The 15,751-nt window shown below is 39.3% G+C and overlaps 1 protein-coding gene and 1 non-coding gene across 2 annotated transcripts; one reads left to right on the top strand and one right to left on the bottom strand.

Annotated features, from left to right (window-relative positions):
* Positions 1–1,927: 1,927 nt before the first annotated feature.
* SNRPC (small nuclear ribonucleoprotein polypeptide C) lies at positions 1,928–12,651 on the bottom strand. Its single transcript, XM_055407069.2, has 6 exons — positions 12,545–12,651; positions 12,172–12,214; positions 8,587–8,695; positions 6,319–6,408; positions 4,849–4,953; positions 1,928–2,275 (listed from the first exon to the last, which is right to left on the bottom strand). Exons 1-6 carry the CDS (start codon positions 12,550–12,552, stop codon positions 2,151–2,153), a joined length of 480 nt encoding a protein of 159 aa, XP_055263044.1. The 5' UTR covers positions 12,553–12,651; the 3' UTR covers positions 1,928–2,150.
* A 1,164-nt stretch (positions 12,652–13,815) lies between these two features.
* On the top strand, positions 13,816–13,878 carry LOC129543940 (U7 small nuclear RNA). Its single transcript, XR_008683391.1, has one exon. It is a non-coding gene; the product is annotated as a U7 small nuclear RNA (small nuclear RNA).
* The last annotated feature ends 1,873 nt before the right edge of the window (positions 13,879–15,751 follow it).

Raw genomic sequence — 15,751 nt, 5'->3', positions numbered from 1 at the left:
AACCCTTAAGTCTGCAGAAGATTTTAAAAACAAATGTTAAGCTATAAAAGACACACAAACTATCAATTTCTGAGACTTAAGTCCTCCTTAAAAAGATGTGACAATAAAAAAATCTAAAAAGCAACAAGTAGTCCTGGCAAAAGCTCAGACTAAGAAGCTGACTTAGTTTCTACGGAGGCTGAGTATAAAGATCATCTTGCTGTAAGAATCTAATCTCTTGTTTACCTAGATATGGATTATTTGCCTAGATTAGCTTTTCTTCAAAATATTCACAAGTTTCTAGGAAAAAAAGCAATCAACCTATCATCATTTAAATTTCTAGCTACAAATCTTTTAAAAATTATAAACACACGCATATATACAGTTGTATTCTTGAGTATAATAAATCCTAAGATAGAACTTGCCAAACCCACTGAATAATCAAAATTTCTAAAGGAGCTTTCTCAAAACACAAATTTCCAAAGCCCAAACCAGATATGTAGAATCAAAATCTGAGATCTTTTTTTAAATCTTTATTGAATGTTACAATATTTCTTCTGTTTTATGTTTTGATTTTTTGGCCTCAAGGCATGTGGATCTTACCTCCCTGACCAGGGATTCAACCTGCGCCCCTGCACTGGAAGGGGAAGTCCACTGGGCCACCAGGGAAGTCCCCAAATTTGCAATCTTTACTTTGGGAAAGGTCTTGCATAATTCTGATCACCAGCCAGTTTGTAAACTGTTGGTTTAGGGTACTCTCTGCCATAGCATCACATTTAACAATAACCTCAGATTGCAAAGGTGGCTTGTTTTGTTTTTTCAATAATGATTCAAAATCCAACAGATACAAAAAAGCGGCAAATTTTTCTTATTCATCCTTGTCCCCTAGCCATTCTTTTACTTTTTACAGTCAACCAGTATTTCCAGTTGCTGAACTGTCCTTCCAGGGATCCTTTAAGCACACACAGGCATATACAGGTATTTCCTTTACAAAAGGACAGCAGCAAACAAGACATTGTTATGTGAACAAACCAAGATTTGGGACCATGTGTATCTTGGAAATCTTTCCCCGTCAGTTCAGAACTTCCTTATTCTGTTTCAACATGCATGGCATGTGCCACGATGTGGATGGAGCGTCTTTGATCAGTCCCGTTTCATCAGACATCTATGTGATTTCCAGTTTTTTGCTATAATCGTGTAAACACGTCATTTCATACACGTCTATCTATAGGCTAAATCTGTTCCCTGGACTTGGAAACACTAAGTCAAAGGACACAAGTACTGTAATTCTGAGTGATACTGCCAAACTGCCCTCCCCAGAGGTTATAGCAATGTTTACTCCCACTTGTAATACGAAACAGGAGTTTAGATTTTACACTAAGCTGAACAGTGGCAATGGCTTACTTTCTAGATGCCTCCCTGAAAATATCCTCCTTTGATAGCCTGGTGACATAACAAATGACATTCTCAAGATACCTTCTTCACCATGAAAATCTGCCTAATTTTTCTATTACTAATAGAGAATTTTCTATATGAAGCCCAAGAAAAAGAGGAGCTGAGTGAAAGGAGAAGCTGAGGTTAAGGCAATTCTTGTCAAGCTGACATGCACTCTCTGTGAAGCCTTTTGCCTACTTCAGCATAAAAGAAGTTTATGCTTTTAAATTAAAATTGTCCACTTACTACACAAAGTATTATTAATGTGAAAAATTAACCAGGTGCTCTTTATTATTTCAATCAACAAAAGCTCTACAAATGTTGGATTTACCAGTTTTTGCACAAGCGAACTTTACTAAATAAAGACAAGGCACCCACAGGGACCCCACTCTATAGCTAAGGGAAAACAACATCAGGCAGAGGGCATGCTGAAGGGAGAATGAGCTAGAGAAAGACAACAGGAATCTCTGTTATAATACAAAAAGAACACAGAAGGGAGAAAAAAGGGAACACATTTTTAACTAAAAGAGTTGACAATTTTATTTTCACATTTCACAATACAAATGAAAATTGTTTTTTCTGTCCCACTACTTCCCTCCAAAACTACTCTCTCTGATAGCAAGGGGGAACAAGTTTTCCTTGTCATGCTGTTAGAAAACACCCCAAGTCACAGCACCATGATCTCCTGGTGAAGTACAAGTAATATAAAACTGATAGAAAGAGGCTCCCCAATCTCCTTATCTGTCTGGTCGGGTCATTCCTGGCCGGGTGGGCACCATCATGGGACGGGCAGGAGGTCTCATCATTGGGGGCCCGGGCATCATTGGCATGTGGCCTCCCATAGGCGGCCTCATTCCAGGAGCTGCAGGCAAAACAAAAAAGAAAAAAAGAGAGTCAAAAATACTGCTTAGGAGAGCTTGATGGGACTTCATTTAAAGACAAAAAAGGAGCCCCCCCCTGCAAAATGCTGGAAAAAAGACATACTTGACAGAAGAAATGCAACAAATCCATCACATCTGTAAATTACTTAGACATTCTCAAACAAAAAACAAAAAGGTCAACACAAGAACCATATGGGAATCATGATCTAATGATAGTAAGGGGGAAACTATTAATAGATTGTTTTCCAGAAATCACCAGGGACCAGTTCCCTAAACTGACCTTTTTTCTCACTCAGGGAAATTCACAGCTAAGTCACATGTTACTCAGTCAGCTCTTTTAATCACTTCTATGCACCATATAACCAGGAGCTAGTTCATGAATGTACACAGGCACAGAGGACAATCTTACCACTAAGCGTTTGTTCGGAGTTGTAGGAAAGGTGAGCAGGAGGCCCATGCTGAGAACCTGTTAGTAACCATACTTAGCTCAAGTCAAGAAAAATAATAGGCAATAATGTGATTTATAAAAATTAGCACACACACACAAATCTGATTTTTCTAATGCATTTAAGAAACTATAAATGAATTTTTTTTTTACATGTCCCATCAATATAATACCAGCCAAATAAATGAGCCAGGGAAGGGAGGGCAAGCAGACAGGTGAGGGTTGGGAAGGAATACAGGCAGCTTCATGGGACTGGAAATGTTCCACTTTCTCAGCTGGGTGTTGGGTTCACGATATTAATTATATTATTATGCCTCATAATTTTCATGTTATATAGCTTCTTTCTAAATATCAGATTTTACCTATGTATTTTCAACTAAATCATTTTGATTATAATGGTTCAAGAGAAAACTATATTTAAAGTTGAATATAGCCGTATCACAAAAAGCAAAACACAAATATATGCAAAAACACGAAATCCAACAGGTACAAAATTTATTTTAAGATAAATTTCAGCAGAAACAGAAAATATTAAACTTCTAAATATCTTATTAAAACTCCCTCCATGACATAACCTGTATTCAGCATTTTCTTACAAGAAACTGACCTAGACCAAAGACTAAAAATGAGGCCCCTGAAAACTTGTTTTCTTTGGTCTCCATAGTGAATTAAACCTTAATTAGTTGTCAGCACTGGCAACTAATATGTCTTGTAACTAGTAAGTATTCCTTTTTACATCTTTTTATTGTGGAAATGTTCAAACATATACAAGCACAGTAAAAAGAATATAATGAACATCCATGTACCCATCAACCAGCTTCAACAGTTATCCACCCATGGTCAACTTTGTTTTATCTTATGCCCACCCATTCTTACCCCTGCCCACTCCCCAACTACTCAATTATTTTTAATGAAATCCCATAACTTTATTATTTTATCCTGGCTAAAAATAACAACAAAATACTCAGACAAACTAGCAACACCAAGCCTGTATTCTCAAATGTCAAGCACATGTTGACATTGAGTTCTAGAAGCTTTCTTTACGTGAGTCAAAGCACTTCCCAATTCACATCCCTAATCCCTCTAGGAATCTGAATTTGTGAACCCGATTTAAGAATGTAAAAGACATCTGAATCACCTAGACTGTGTTCTGGATTTACAAGCCAGCAAGGCAGGAATTTTCCTTATCTAAACTTGCCCCCACAAATGACACCCACATGAAGCATACTGATCACTTCTGACCAGGAAGCTACTATATTGTCTTACCAGTTGGGGTGTAGGCTTCTTATGTCAGTTCTATGTACTCTAATTAAATAATTTATTCTGCAAACCAACGAAATATGAATACAGAAAAAGAACTGTTTCTGTTAAAAACTATGCTGATTACTAAGAAAGACTCAGGCAAATTATCCCCGCAATGTACTCACAAATTTGGCAGGCGAGAAGATCATAAAAAATAGGAACTAAACTGCCTCACAAGGTCTCTAACCACTTCAAAGAAAAATGAAACTAAAGTTGGTAAAGGATGCATTATGAGTGTGGCTTACTGGTTTATGCAAGAAACATATGGTGTTCCAGTCAGTAGATTCATTCTCAAAGCAAAGGCCCTGACTGCGTATCAGAAAACTACAAATCAAAGTACATTTATGTTTATATTAAAATCAAATGCTTGAGGTATAAGGTTTTTTTCCCTTTCTGAATAAAAAACTACCAGGCCTAAGACCTTTTTCATAAATACTAATTAACCGAGTTAACCTGAAAGATTAAATTAGCAACAGGGGAGCAGTTCTGCTCCAAACCAAAACTGAGGAAAGCAGCAGCCTAAGTATGTATCTACCCTTCTCCTCATCATAAAGCCAAATGTCAGGAGCGGGCAAGGAGACAGAAGGGTCAGAGGAGAATAAAAAAGAGGCAGTCTTATCTTCCTTTCATTTGCACAAGGTCTTTGGATACCATCCAGTTACACTGATAAACCAAGAACTTCTTTTTACTATTATAGATTCACCAAATGTAATTTGTTGCAGTGCATTTAGACAGCTAGTTAAGAATGCTATTTAAATCGAAAGCTAGAACACAATGGAGCATCCAAGAAAAGAGACCCAAACTTACCAGGTCCCACTGGCATCATCCCAGGAGGAGGGGGGCCCATCATTGGCATCATGGGAGGGCCCCCCATGTGAGGTGCAGGCATCATCCCAGGGCGAGGCGGACCCGCTGAAATAAAAAATGGGCATCAGACTGAGATATTCTTGTATATTAACAATTTCTCTTTTTAATGAAACAGGGCTTCATGATCTGGCCCAAATTCTGCAATAATTTTGTAACTTTTTATGATTTGTTTTATAATAGATCGACAAAAACCAGCTGGCTACAAAACTTTAATTACTTTATGACTAAAAACAAGCCTGCCCAGACAGAAGTGTAAAGTGAAGATAAGTTTCCCAAGCTAAATTCCGACAGTTTTAAATTTTAAACTCTATCCTTTGTTTAAAAAAAAACAAACTGATTATCTTAAGCTACCAGTATCTAATTGCAATTTCAGGTCTTTTTTTTTTTTAATCAAAACCTAGGTTTAAGAGAGTCTTTGGAAATATGATAATATATATGCAAAGATATTTCTGACAGTATCATATACAACAGCAACAATCTGGAATAACTTAGGTATCCAACAATAAGAAAATGGTGAGATTAATTATGTACATTCATACCACTGTCTATTCTACTATTAAAAATAATGGAGTTGAGTAGCAGCCAGTCGGGACAGACTAGGGAAGAGAGATGCCCTTAAGTTGCTGTAAGCCTGATCAAGTCCCAGGATGGCAAGATTCCAAGAAGAGACTGGTGGGTCACTAGCGGTCTAGCCTGCTTCTCTGGGTTTATATCCATCATCACTTACAGGACTGAATTTAGGTCTCTGAGTTCAATTTCAATCTGAACCCTTACAAGAGGGACAAAGAACAAAGGTCTAGTTATTCTATCTCCACCTGTCTGTTCTGCACAAACAAACCTTCCCAAACAGAAGAGTCCTTTGACCCACTCCTAACTATGCAATTTTTGTCTTTATCAAGGTATATATATTGGTGTTGGATGGGTTACAAATTTGGGAGAGACTGAGGAGTTTATCAGCTGTTTCAGTCCTCCAGTGTTGCATTCATAGCAGTAAATAATTTAATACCTTAGCAATACCTCTTTATACATCAGCTCATAATCACAGGTACATTTGGAGCTGTCCGTTGTATCTGTCTCAGACCCACCTGAGACCTAGTAATAGTGCAATAACAATGTAACTCTAAAGATATTTCAGAAATTATACCACTAAAGCTGTCATCTATTACTGTCTATATATTCACCAAGGCAACGGACATGAACTTGGGCAAACTCCGGGAGACGGTGAAGGACAGGGAAGCCTGGCTTGCTGCAGTCCACAGGGTCACAAAGGGTCGGACATGACTGGGTGACTGAACAACAACAACAACATTCATCTGATGAGCAACTGAAAGCCTACTGTGAGAAAATCTAACAAAATCAAGGATAATCTTCCCAGTTACACCTATTAAGGTAAAAACTTTATAAACTTACGGAGACTGGGGGGAGGTGGGATCATTGCCCCTGCAGGAGGAGGAGCAGAAAATGGAGTAGGAGGTATCTTTCCTTGTTGAAATGCAGCAGCTTTGAAGAGTAAGCAAAAACAACAGTGAATAAGAATTCAACAACCCATTTAATTACTAAAATAACCACTTTCTTTTCAATCTTTAATGGTTCCATTATTTCACTCTAAAAATCTTTCATCTAACATTACAACACCATGGTCAAAATCAACTTTAAGTACTCACCAGCTAAAAGTGCAATTAACTGGTTTACTGATCTGGGTTTTTTAACCAAGTTTTATTTCATCAGTATTCCTATGGCTAAACAACTATGAGAGACTAGTTAACTATGAGCGAAAACCTCCCACCTATAAATGTTTTACCGAAGAGAAGCAGTCATCTTTAATCTGAAGATGTAGTTTATACTCAATTTAAGCTGCTCACAGTTTTAATTGAAAAATGTGTGATAAGTGCCCAGAGGCCAGGCTGTGTAAAATTTCCGTCCTTCCTATATATGCTTTCCTGCATCAAAACAATATACCGTTCTGGTTCACCAGTTTTGAAATTAATGCACTGAGCTAAGAGATGTTAAAGAAACAAAGATTTCAAATTCAAAGCCAAGAGCCTGCTCTGAAGGAGATTATGATCTTTAAAAAAATGTCCAATACAATTACCGTTTAATTTTTCTTTCAGATAACATGAGGCGGAAATGAAAACAAAAGAAACTGAAGACTCTTTATATTTGTCTTGGGGAAACAGTCATAAATAAACACTAAAATACACATGCATAAAGTCTATTCCTGAATATGCCTTTCTCAAGTCAGTGCAGTCTGCAGTCCAGACATTCCCCCACTCCACTTCCCCCTCACTAGTGCAAAGGAGGTCAAATCAATCAAGATCACTGATAATTCATGAAGACCAGACGCAAAAAATGAGCCAGAGTAGAGATTTATGAATGGCTAATCACAAGCCCCCAAAGAGCCTGTTCTCTCTAAGGGATCATATCCCCCCAGTAAAGGCCTTTCCAATCAGGACACCTCCCACATCCTTTGCTGGACAGCTTGCAAAGACTGAAGAGGAAGTGGCAATGCCACTGGCTCAGTAGCAGACTCAACACAACCGTGAACATCATCAAGTCCATCCCCAAGGGCTCACTTCTCCTCTAAAAGTTTTTCATCCAAAAACATTTACTCATCCTTACATTTTTTTCCCAGATGAGATAATTTCTGAGATTTGCCCCTTAATAATCCAGGAGGGGAAAGGAAGTAGATGAAGGTATCTGGTGGCTCTCAACAAGGGGCAGTTTTGTCCCTGTAGGGACACCAGGCAGTGCATGGAGATATTGGGAACTGCTACAGGCATCTAGTGGGTATAGGTCAGAGTTGCTGTTCAACAGCCTATAGCGCATGAACAGACCCTAACAAAGAATTATCAGGCCCCAAATATCAACAGTGCTAAGTTAGAGAACTTTGGTATAAACAAGACAATGCTGCAGCTGAATGATACAGGTGCGGCAGTCACAGGAGGTTCTTTCTTTAAAGTTCTCCCACTGAGCTTAAAATTTTTCATGACAGCCTTGCTTGAAAAACACACACACACACACGTGATCAAAGTCCACATTTGCCTGCCAGCTGTGGGTACAATGAACAATTAGAAAAGGCCATGTTTCAGATACATTAGGATGATCAAACATAAAAATACAGTATCTCTTTCTGACAGTGCTTTGTACCTTACCACCCCAAACAATAAAAATGTTCCTAATTAAACAAAACAAGTACAGCATGTACGGCAAGAGTCCAAAACATACCCAGACTATTCTGTCAGATCAGTTACTGCCTTTGTGACCAGTTATCTTTGTTAGGACGGGAAGAATAAGTCTCTCAAACGCTTCAAAGAGAACTACAAACTCACCTCTACCTTTTCCTACTGTAACAGGAAAACCAATCTAAAAATTATGAATCACAATAAAGGAGGCTATAAATTTGCTACAAAGTCTGGTCCACATCAAGAGAAACATTAGACAACTCATTCTTGTCTACCCAACTTCCTAGTCTAACCAATATCTGATTGCTCTAACCTCAAAAGTTAACGTTTTCCTATATCCCCAAGAAACCAATGACTTTCTACTTCTTCCATGCAGCACATCAGAATGATCCTGTTTATCATTCAGCATGAGCTGCTTCCCTGAAAAGCAACAGAGACACAGGACGAGAAAGAGCAGGACCGCTCTACCCCACCAGAGCAGGAGACGGCAACGTACTTGTTTTGTCAATCAGGCTCTGAGCCTGCTCTTCCATCCACTTCTGATAGTAGTCCTTCACATTCTCTTTGTGCTTCCTACCACTGCAGTGTGTCTTTCTCACAGACGGCTGCAAGACAAAAAGGCAGTTATCAGTCAAAAAAGCAAGTAATCCGAAACCAGAAATTTTCTGAAGCCTTACCTTTTTGTAGGTAGCCTCGCTACCTTTAGCAGCTTTAGCTTGGTGCCAAAGCATAACTAAAAACATTTTCCAGCGATGTACTGTGGTAATTTACCTACTGTATTTATTATCTAAATCAGGGGTCAGACAACTATGGCCCACAGGCCAGCCGCCTGATTTTGTGGAAAAGGAGCACTGAAACAGCAGTGTTCGCTTACGCATAGTCTACGTCCTCTCTACAACAGCAGAATCGAGTAACTGCAACAAAGACTGCATGGCCCACAGACCTAAAATAATCACAATCCGGCACGCGAAGAAAAAGCTTGCAATCCACTGATCTAAAACACAGTATCAGGTTAGTGCCCTTTCTTAGTTTATTATATGGAAAAACAATATAGCTTACATACATTTAAATAGAAGTTTATGGAAATATGGTCTTTTAAATGACCACAGGTCTAGAATATAGACTCTATGTGAATCCCTTACAGACCTTCAGCTCATCCAACAGTTTTATTGAGATGAAACTGACATAAGATAAACTTCACACACTTAACCTTTTGTCTTAAGTTAACATTTATTTAACTTTTACTACATGCCAGACACCATGCTACGTACTTTATAAGTAGTGCCTCAATCTCCATGAGACCACATGTGTACGATACAGTGAAACACTAATCAGAAAGAATGAATTGCTGATATATGCAATACAAATCTCAAAACCACGCTGAGCAAAAGAAATCAAACATACAGAGTATATAAGCCTCCATTCATATAAAGTTTAAAATCAGTAATAATGATCTTTAGTCATAAAAGCCAGATCAGTCAGGGTTGGGGTGCACAGGGACTCACTACAAAAAAGCACAGGAGAACCCCCTGGAGTGACGGAAACGTTCTATGTCTTGATGTATACAGCAAGCTGTAATCATCTGACAAATCATCAAACTTTACACTTAAAATATATGCATTTAACTGAATACATGTAATTCAATAAAATTGATTTTTAAAATCACAAGGTTATCATCTTCTATTTATGCCTAAAGATGTGTCTCAAAACACATGGTAAGTAGCAAACCAAGGCCTGGAATCCAGATCGCATTCAGATGCACCTCGTGACTGCCTTCCTCCCTCTTGCCTCTCTTCACACAATGGCTTCAGCCATGGCAGATATGACCACTGTCCTGTGAGCAGAAGCTGTGTGTATCTCAGAAACTGGTGTACATCTCAAAATATTAATATCATTCCCTGTCTCCCAGTCACTGCTTACACTAATACCACAATGATGTCTTAAGCCTAATAACAAAATCATGCCTAAGAATCAGCAAAAAGTTAGAGCACTGAATCTTCTATACATTTCAAAGTCCACCACAGGGACTGCTTCAGTCACCGTGGAAACTTATTTTCACACAGTATCTTGTTAGAAAAACAGTATTATAGGGATTCCTGACATGTCTTATAAAGAGATATTTATTATTAAAAGAGACTTTTCCAGTCTCTGAAATCTAGCATTAGCAAGCAGAGTGAGTATATGACAAAATAGCACTGGAAAAGGGTAGAAAGGCATAGCCTCCCACACAAACTTCAGAAAATTACAACGAAGAGTTTGACCTAGAGAGGGGGTTAGGGACACAAAAACAAAACAAAAAAGACAGAGCGCTGTAGGCAAACTACTACTAATACCAAATGACTGAGAGGTCTCCTAATCTGTAATAATATAATATTTACAACTATTATTTCTTTAGGAGGAAGAAATACATATTCCACAAATCTGTTAATGCTGAATTGTTAGTATTCCAAATGAAGTGACAACAGAGAAATCAGTTAACTTCTTGCAGCTGCTATTCATGATGATATCATGATTGAATTTTGGTTTAATCAGGTCTCTGATTAAAAGAGTTGAGAGCTGCAGTTCTCAACATGTGGCTCACAGACACCATTCAAAGTGCAAGACAGACCAGTGAGTTTTAACGTTAAGAGCAATTGACATGGTTTCGATTCCACACTGCAACTGTGTGTTGAGTTTAGGTACAGTAATACAAGAAAATTAAAGAATATCCATAAACGTCTCAAAACGATATTAAAGTACTCCTAGATCCTACATACATGTGAGGTTGGAGTCTTCATATACTTCAACCAAAACAAAGTGTGACAGATTTAGATTTAAAGTAGAAGACAATTAAGGCAGATGTTACAGAAGAGTCCAAAGAGTTTATGCCATTTTTCACACTAAATTTTTTGTTTTGGAAAATAGCTATTTTTCACTTTTAAAGTGTTATTTCTGTTATCATTTCCTTAAATGAATTAATATTTTTAAGTAACTTCAAATACAGAAAATTTTAATGGAGAAAACCTACCATCCAGTAATTTCTAAGAGTGTAAAGGGATCCTAAACAAAAACTTGGAAAACTGCTGGCACAGAAGCTTTGGAGTTAGACTGCTTGGCTCATCTTCCACCTCTACACAACTTAATGGTTTTGCAACAACCAGTTATTTATCCACACTACCTCAGTTTCCCTCTCTGTAAAATGGGAGATAATACTAACTTCACAGGATTATCATGAGCATTAATCAAAATGATGCTGTAAAGCATTTGGAACACTGCCTGACACACAATATTCAATCTTAGTTGTTGTTATTAGCTGTTAATTATTGTTTAATCAAAATACTCTCGTCAAAATGTAGGCATTTCTTTCCAATTTAGTCAAACATTTGAGAGCCTTGACGCAAACAAATATTAGAACCTCAGGACATTTTCCTAGAGGTTTTACTTGTCACAGACTTTTTTCTTCATCTTTAAACTTGCTAAAGCTTTTATTATTTTGGGTCTCCAATGAAAACACTGACGGAAGATTAACTTTGAATTATAAATACAGTCACAGGAAGGGTGGAAAAACAAACACCCCAAGTAGTTTCTTCAAGCAGTAGCCCTTAAACCTTAGCGAGATCAAAAGCAGAAATTACAAAATTTTTTAAAAATCTAATTTAATACATACAAGGCTTTGCTTAGGTTTTCTTTTACTAAAAAAAAAAAAAAAAAGTAACAGTTTTATTGAGCTACAATTCACAGGCCATACAATTTACAAATAAATTTCAAGTTACAAAATAATGGCGATATTTCCCTTGAGTCGTACAGTTATCTATTTTATACATAGTAGTTTAAAACTCTTAATCCCTTATCCTTATCCAGCTTGTCCCCACTTTGCTCTCCTTACTGGTAACCACTAGTTTTTCTCTATATCAGTGAGTATGTTTGTTTTGTTATATACGTCCGTTTTGCTTCATTTTTTTGGTTCCACGTGTAAGTGATAAAAGAGAGTATGTTTCTTTGATAACCTTATTTCACTAAGCATAAAACTTTCTAAGCCCATCCACGTTGTTGCAAATGGCAGGCATACGGTTTTCTGAAACTGAAAAGAAACACTACTTACAGAATCATGGGTGAGGTATGTGTCGCAGTAGTCACAATAAAATCTGGAAAAAGAAGGGGGAAAGAGAAGATGACAACCAGTTAATAGATGCCCAACCGAGCTGCTATTCACTGAAGCTGAAATATAAAATAAAGTAAAAGACCTATTCACGATATAAAGACATCAAACAAAACGTCCTGACACAAGTGAAGCTTTTTCGCTGCCTCTGCAGAGTCGACCTCCGCACTGGAAAAGGGGTAAGGAGAAATCCGGGTCGTCCCTGACCCGCTCTCTCCCCCAGAGACTACCAGAGCCAGAACCCGCTCTGCGTTCTCCCGCAGGGAGACCATTAGTAACCGTGGCCGCGAACACCCAAGTATAGGCCCCGACTCACTTAGGCATGTTGCTCCACAGGCCGTTGGCAACTCCGTTCCGCGCCGCCTGGAAGTGACGCGCTCAGTCAGCGCCGACGCAGCGGAAGTGACGCGTCAAACGCGACTTCAGAAATCCAATCCCAGTCATCCAATCCCCCAGCCGCGTTGCTCAGGCGGTAACCGCGTCATGGGCGGGGCGAGGGGCGGGGCGAGGGCGGGGCGAGGGGCGGGGCTCGTCCTGCTCGACTCTTCGACCAAGATTAGGGCGGGAAGGAGGAGTATGGAGACTCCCGGCGAGGTTCAATCGTCGATTTCAAAGCCGAGATTCTCCCATCCAAGTACTAACCAGGCCCGACCCTGCTTAGCTTCCGAGATCGGGCGCGTTCAGGGTGGTATGGCCGTAGACTAAGCCGAGATTCTGGATCCTCCCGGAAGTATGTTCATTCGGGTATAAAGGCTGAGAAGACAGCAGTGAACAAAACAGGCAAATATCCTTGCCCTTGTGGAGTTGATGTTCGTGTTGCGGAAGACAATGAAGTTAGTAGGTAGTGGGTTAGATGGGGCCAAGTTGCAATAATGGGGAAGGGAATGAAGCATGAAAGAGTCCAATTTGGAATAAGACAGAAAGCTTCCTGACGAAGTGACAACTGACAAATGATAGGTTTCTTAAAGCAAGAAACCCAGGCGCAAGCCGGTTTACACACCGTCTCTTTGTGAGCTCATTAACCCCTGGAGGAGGCAGAATCCCCAGTCCGGTCGCTGCTTCTTAGCTGTGCTGCATATGCTACTTACAATGCAGTAGCATATAAGTATACTTACTATACTTTCTGAACCTCAATTTGCTCATCTGCAAAATATGGATAATAGTTCTTACTTGTGGAGTCATGATGAATTAGATGTGGAAATGTTTGTACAGAATTCACTACAGTGTGCGTACTACTGCTACTGCTGCTGCTAAGTCACTTCAGTCGTGTCCGACACTGTGTGACCCCATAGACGGAAGCCCACCAGGCTCCCCCATCCCTGGGATTCTCCAGGCAAGAACACTGGAGTAGGTTGCCATTTCCTTCTCCAATGTGTGAAAGTGAAAAGTGAAAGTAAAGTCGCTCAGTCGTGTCCGACCCTTAGTGACCCCACGGACTGCAGCCTACCAGGCTCCTCCATCCATGGGATTTTCTAGGCAAGAGTACTGGAGTGGCTTGCTATTGCCTTCTCCGACAGTGTGCGTACTAAGCCCCCAACAAATGAAAGTTATCTTTACATAGGAGGAAACTATTAGACGTCACTTGTCCAGTGTCACAACTCTTTTAGAAATTGTCTAGCAGGTTTTTCTGGTACGCACTGGAAAACCAAAAAAAAAAAAAAAACAGTCCTTTGTCCAGGGAATTCCCTGGTGGCCTAGTGGTTAGGATTCTGGGTTTTCACTGCCATGGCCCAGGTTCAATTCGTGGTAGGGGAACTGAGCCAAGCATCTGGCAAAAAAAAAAAGCTTGTCCATAGGTATAACCTGTTCTAGTAACAAGGCCAAACTTTCTGCCTGGTGTATCAGACTCAGAAATGACCTGACCCCTCTTTCAGAAAAGGGATATAGTGTTGAGAACTGGAAGAAGAAGCTCTTGCTTCTTTTGCTCCATGTTCATCAATGGTGCAGTTGAAACCAAAATAAAAATAATTGTTGCTTTATTTGAAAGTTGACTATGTCCTAGGTGCTTTTGTTGACTGAAAAAAAAAGCACAGCCTTAAAGTTGATAATTATGTTTTATTTATTGGACAAAACTGAGAGCTTAAACCCAGAAGACAGCCTCTGAAGGACTGCTTGGAAGAGGTAAGGAAGAAGACAGAATATGTAGTTTTGCAAAGAAAAAAAAAATCAGAATTAATTAAAACCAGACATCTCAAGTTAATGAATTTATCACTTTTCTTTGTATGGGAAGAGGCAAGAGTCTGCACATATTGAAATTATTCCTCTGATATGCATCTTTAACTATCTAGGGCCAGTAGCCTGCCTTTATCCACCTGAATCCACTCAGTGTGGACACTGAGAGTGCCTGCAGTGGCTGCTGGCTTGGTGGCACAAGCCATCTTTTGTTTGTTGATACGGCAAGCAACATTTATCATTCACAGTTTAAATGCACTACTTATTTAATATATTCAACAACACTGTTATTCATATTTCAGACGAGGAAATTGAGCTTTAACAAGGTTAAATATACCACAAAAATTATTTTCTGGTCTTTAAAGTTAACTGCTCAGTGAAGTTGTCAGCCTTTCACCGCCCCTAGTACAGTGCTTCATTTTACCGTCATTAGTGTGGAACGATCAACTATTATGTGTTTCCTGATCAGAGGCTAACATTAAGAGACACCATCAACTATGATATATTTTTACCAAAAATACTTAACCTGGATCTAATAAAGTATGGTAGGACAGGCAAGAGGATCTAAAGGAAAGCAAAAGGCAGTCAACTAATTCAGAAGGTATACATTCTATAAAACAACTGGCCTTTTTAAGTTTAAAAAAAAAGAAGTGTCTTTCTACATTAAAATATTTTTGAGAGACATAGCAACGAGATGTAGTGTGTGGTCCAGGGTTAGATCTTAGTTTGGACAAACCGGCTATAAAGAACATTTTGGGGAAACTGTCTGGGCCTTAATGTTACAGTGCTACTAACCCACCTTCATCCAGACAGCCTGAGTTGATTATTGAAGGGAAAGATTCGTGAGTTATGTTTTGATTTTTTTCCTCCTTCCTGTCTGTCCTGATCCTGGGCCAGTTTTACCCTCAAATCCATTCCTCATCTTCCTCAGCTCTTTTCAGTATGGCAGCGGCGGGCTGACCGCATAAGGAAAGGCTACATGTCCTGGACTCCTGGGCTGCATGGGCACCACACTGAGTTGCTGGGCCCCATTAATGGTAGACACTTCTGGAGACTGGACGGATCAAGGAAGAAGCCAGAGTATCCCCACCCTCATCTTGTCTGCAAACAAAGGATCCATCCCCACCCCCAAACCTCAAGCTCTCTCCTCCTATCTCTCTGGCTCCAACTTTTAGCAGATGATCCCAGCCCTATGGTGATGCCATGACCTTCTTCTGCCTCTCAGTTTAAGGGTGGCAGTAACTGCTTGCTATTGCTCATCTTTGGGTTACTTCACTGTTCTCTGTTTCACTTTTTATCCCTGCCAACATCTACATAAACTAATTCTCAGTTTTAAATACTTTGAGTTGGG

The sequence above is a fragment of the Moschus berezovskii genome, chromosome 23 (assembly GCF_049115385.1).
Source record: "Moschus berezovskii isolate FMDL1 chromosome 23, NW_MosBer_1.0, whole genome shotgun sequence".
NCBI classification, from domain to species: Eukaryota; Metazoa; Chordata; class Mammalia; order Artiodactyla; family Moschidae; genus Moschus; species Moschus berezovskii.
This window is presented reverse-complemented; position numbering and strand designations above follow the sequence as displayed.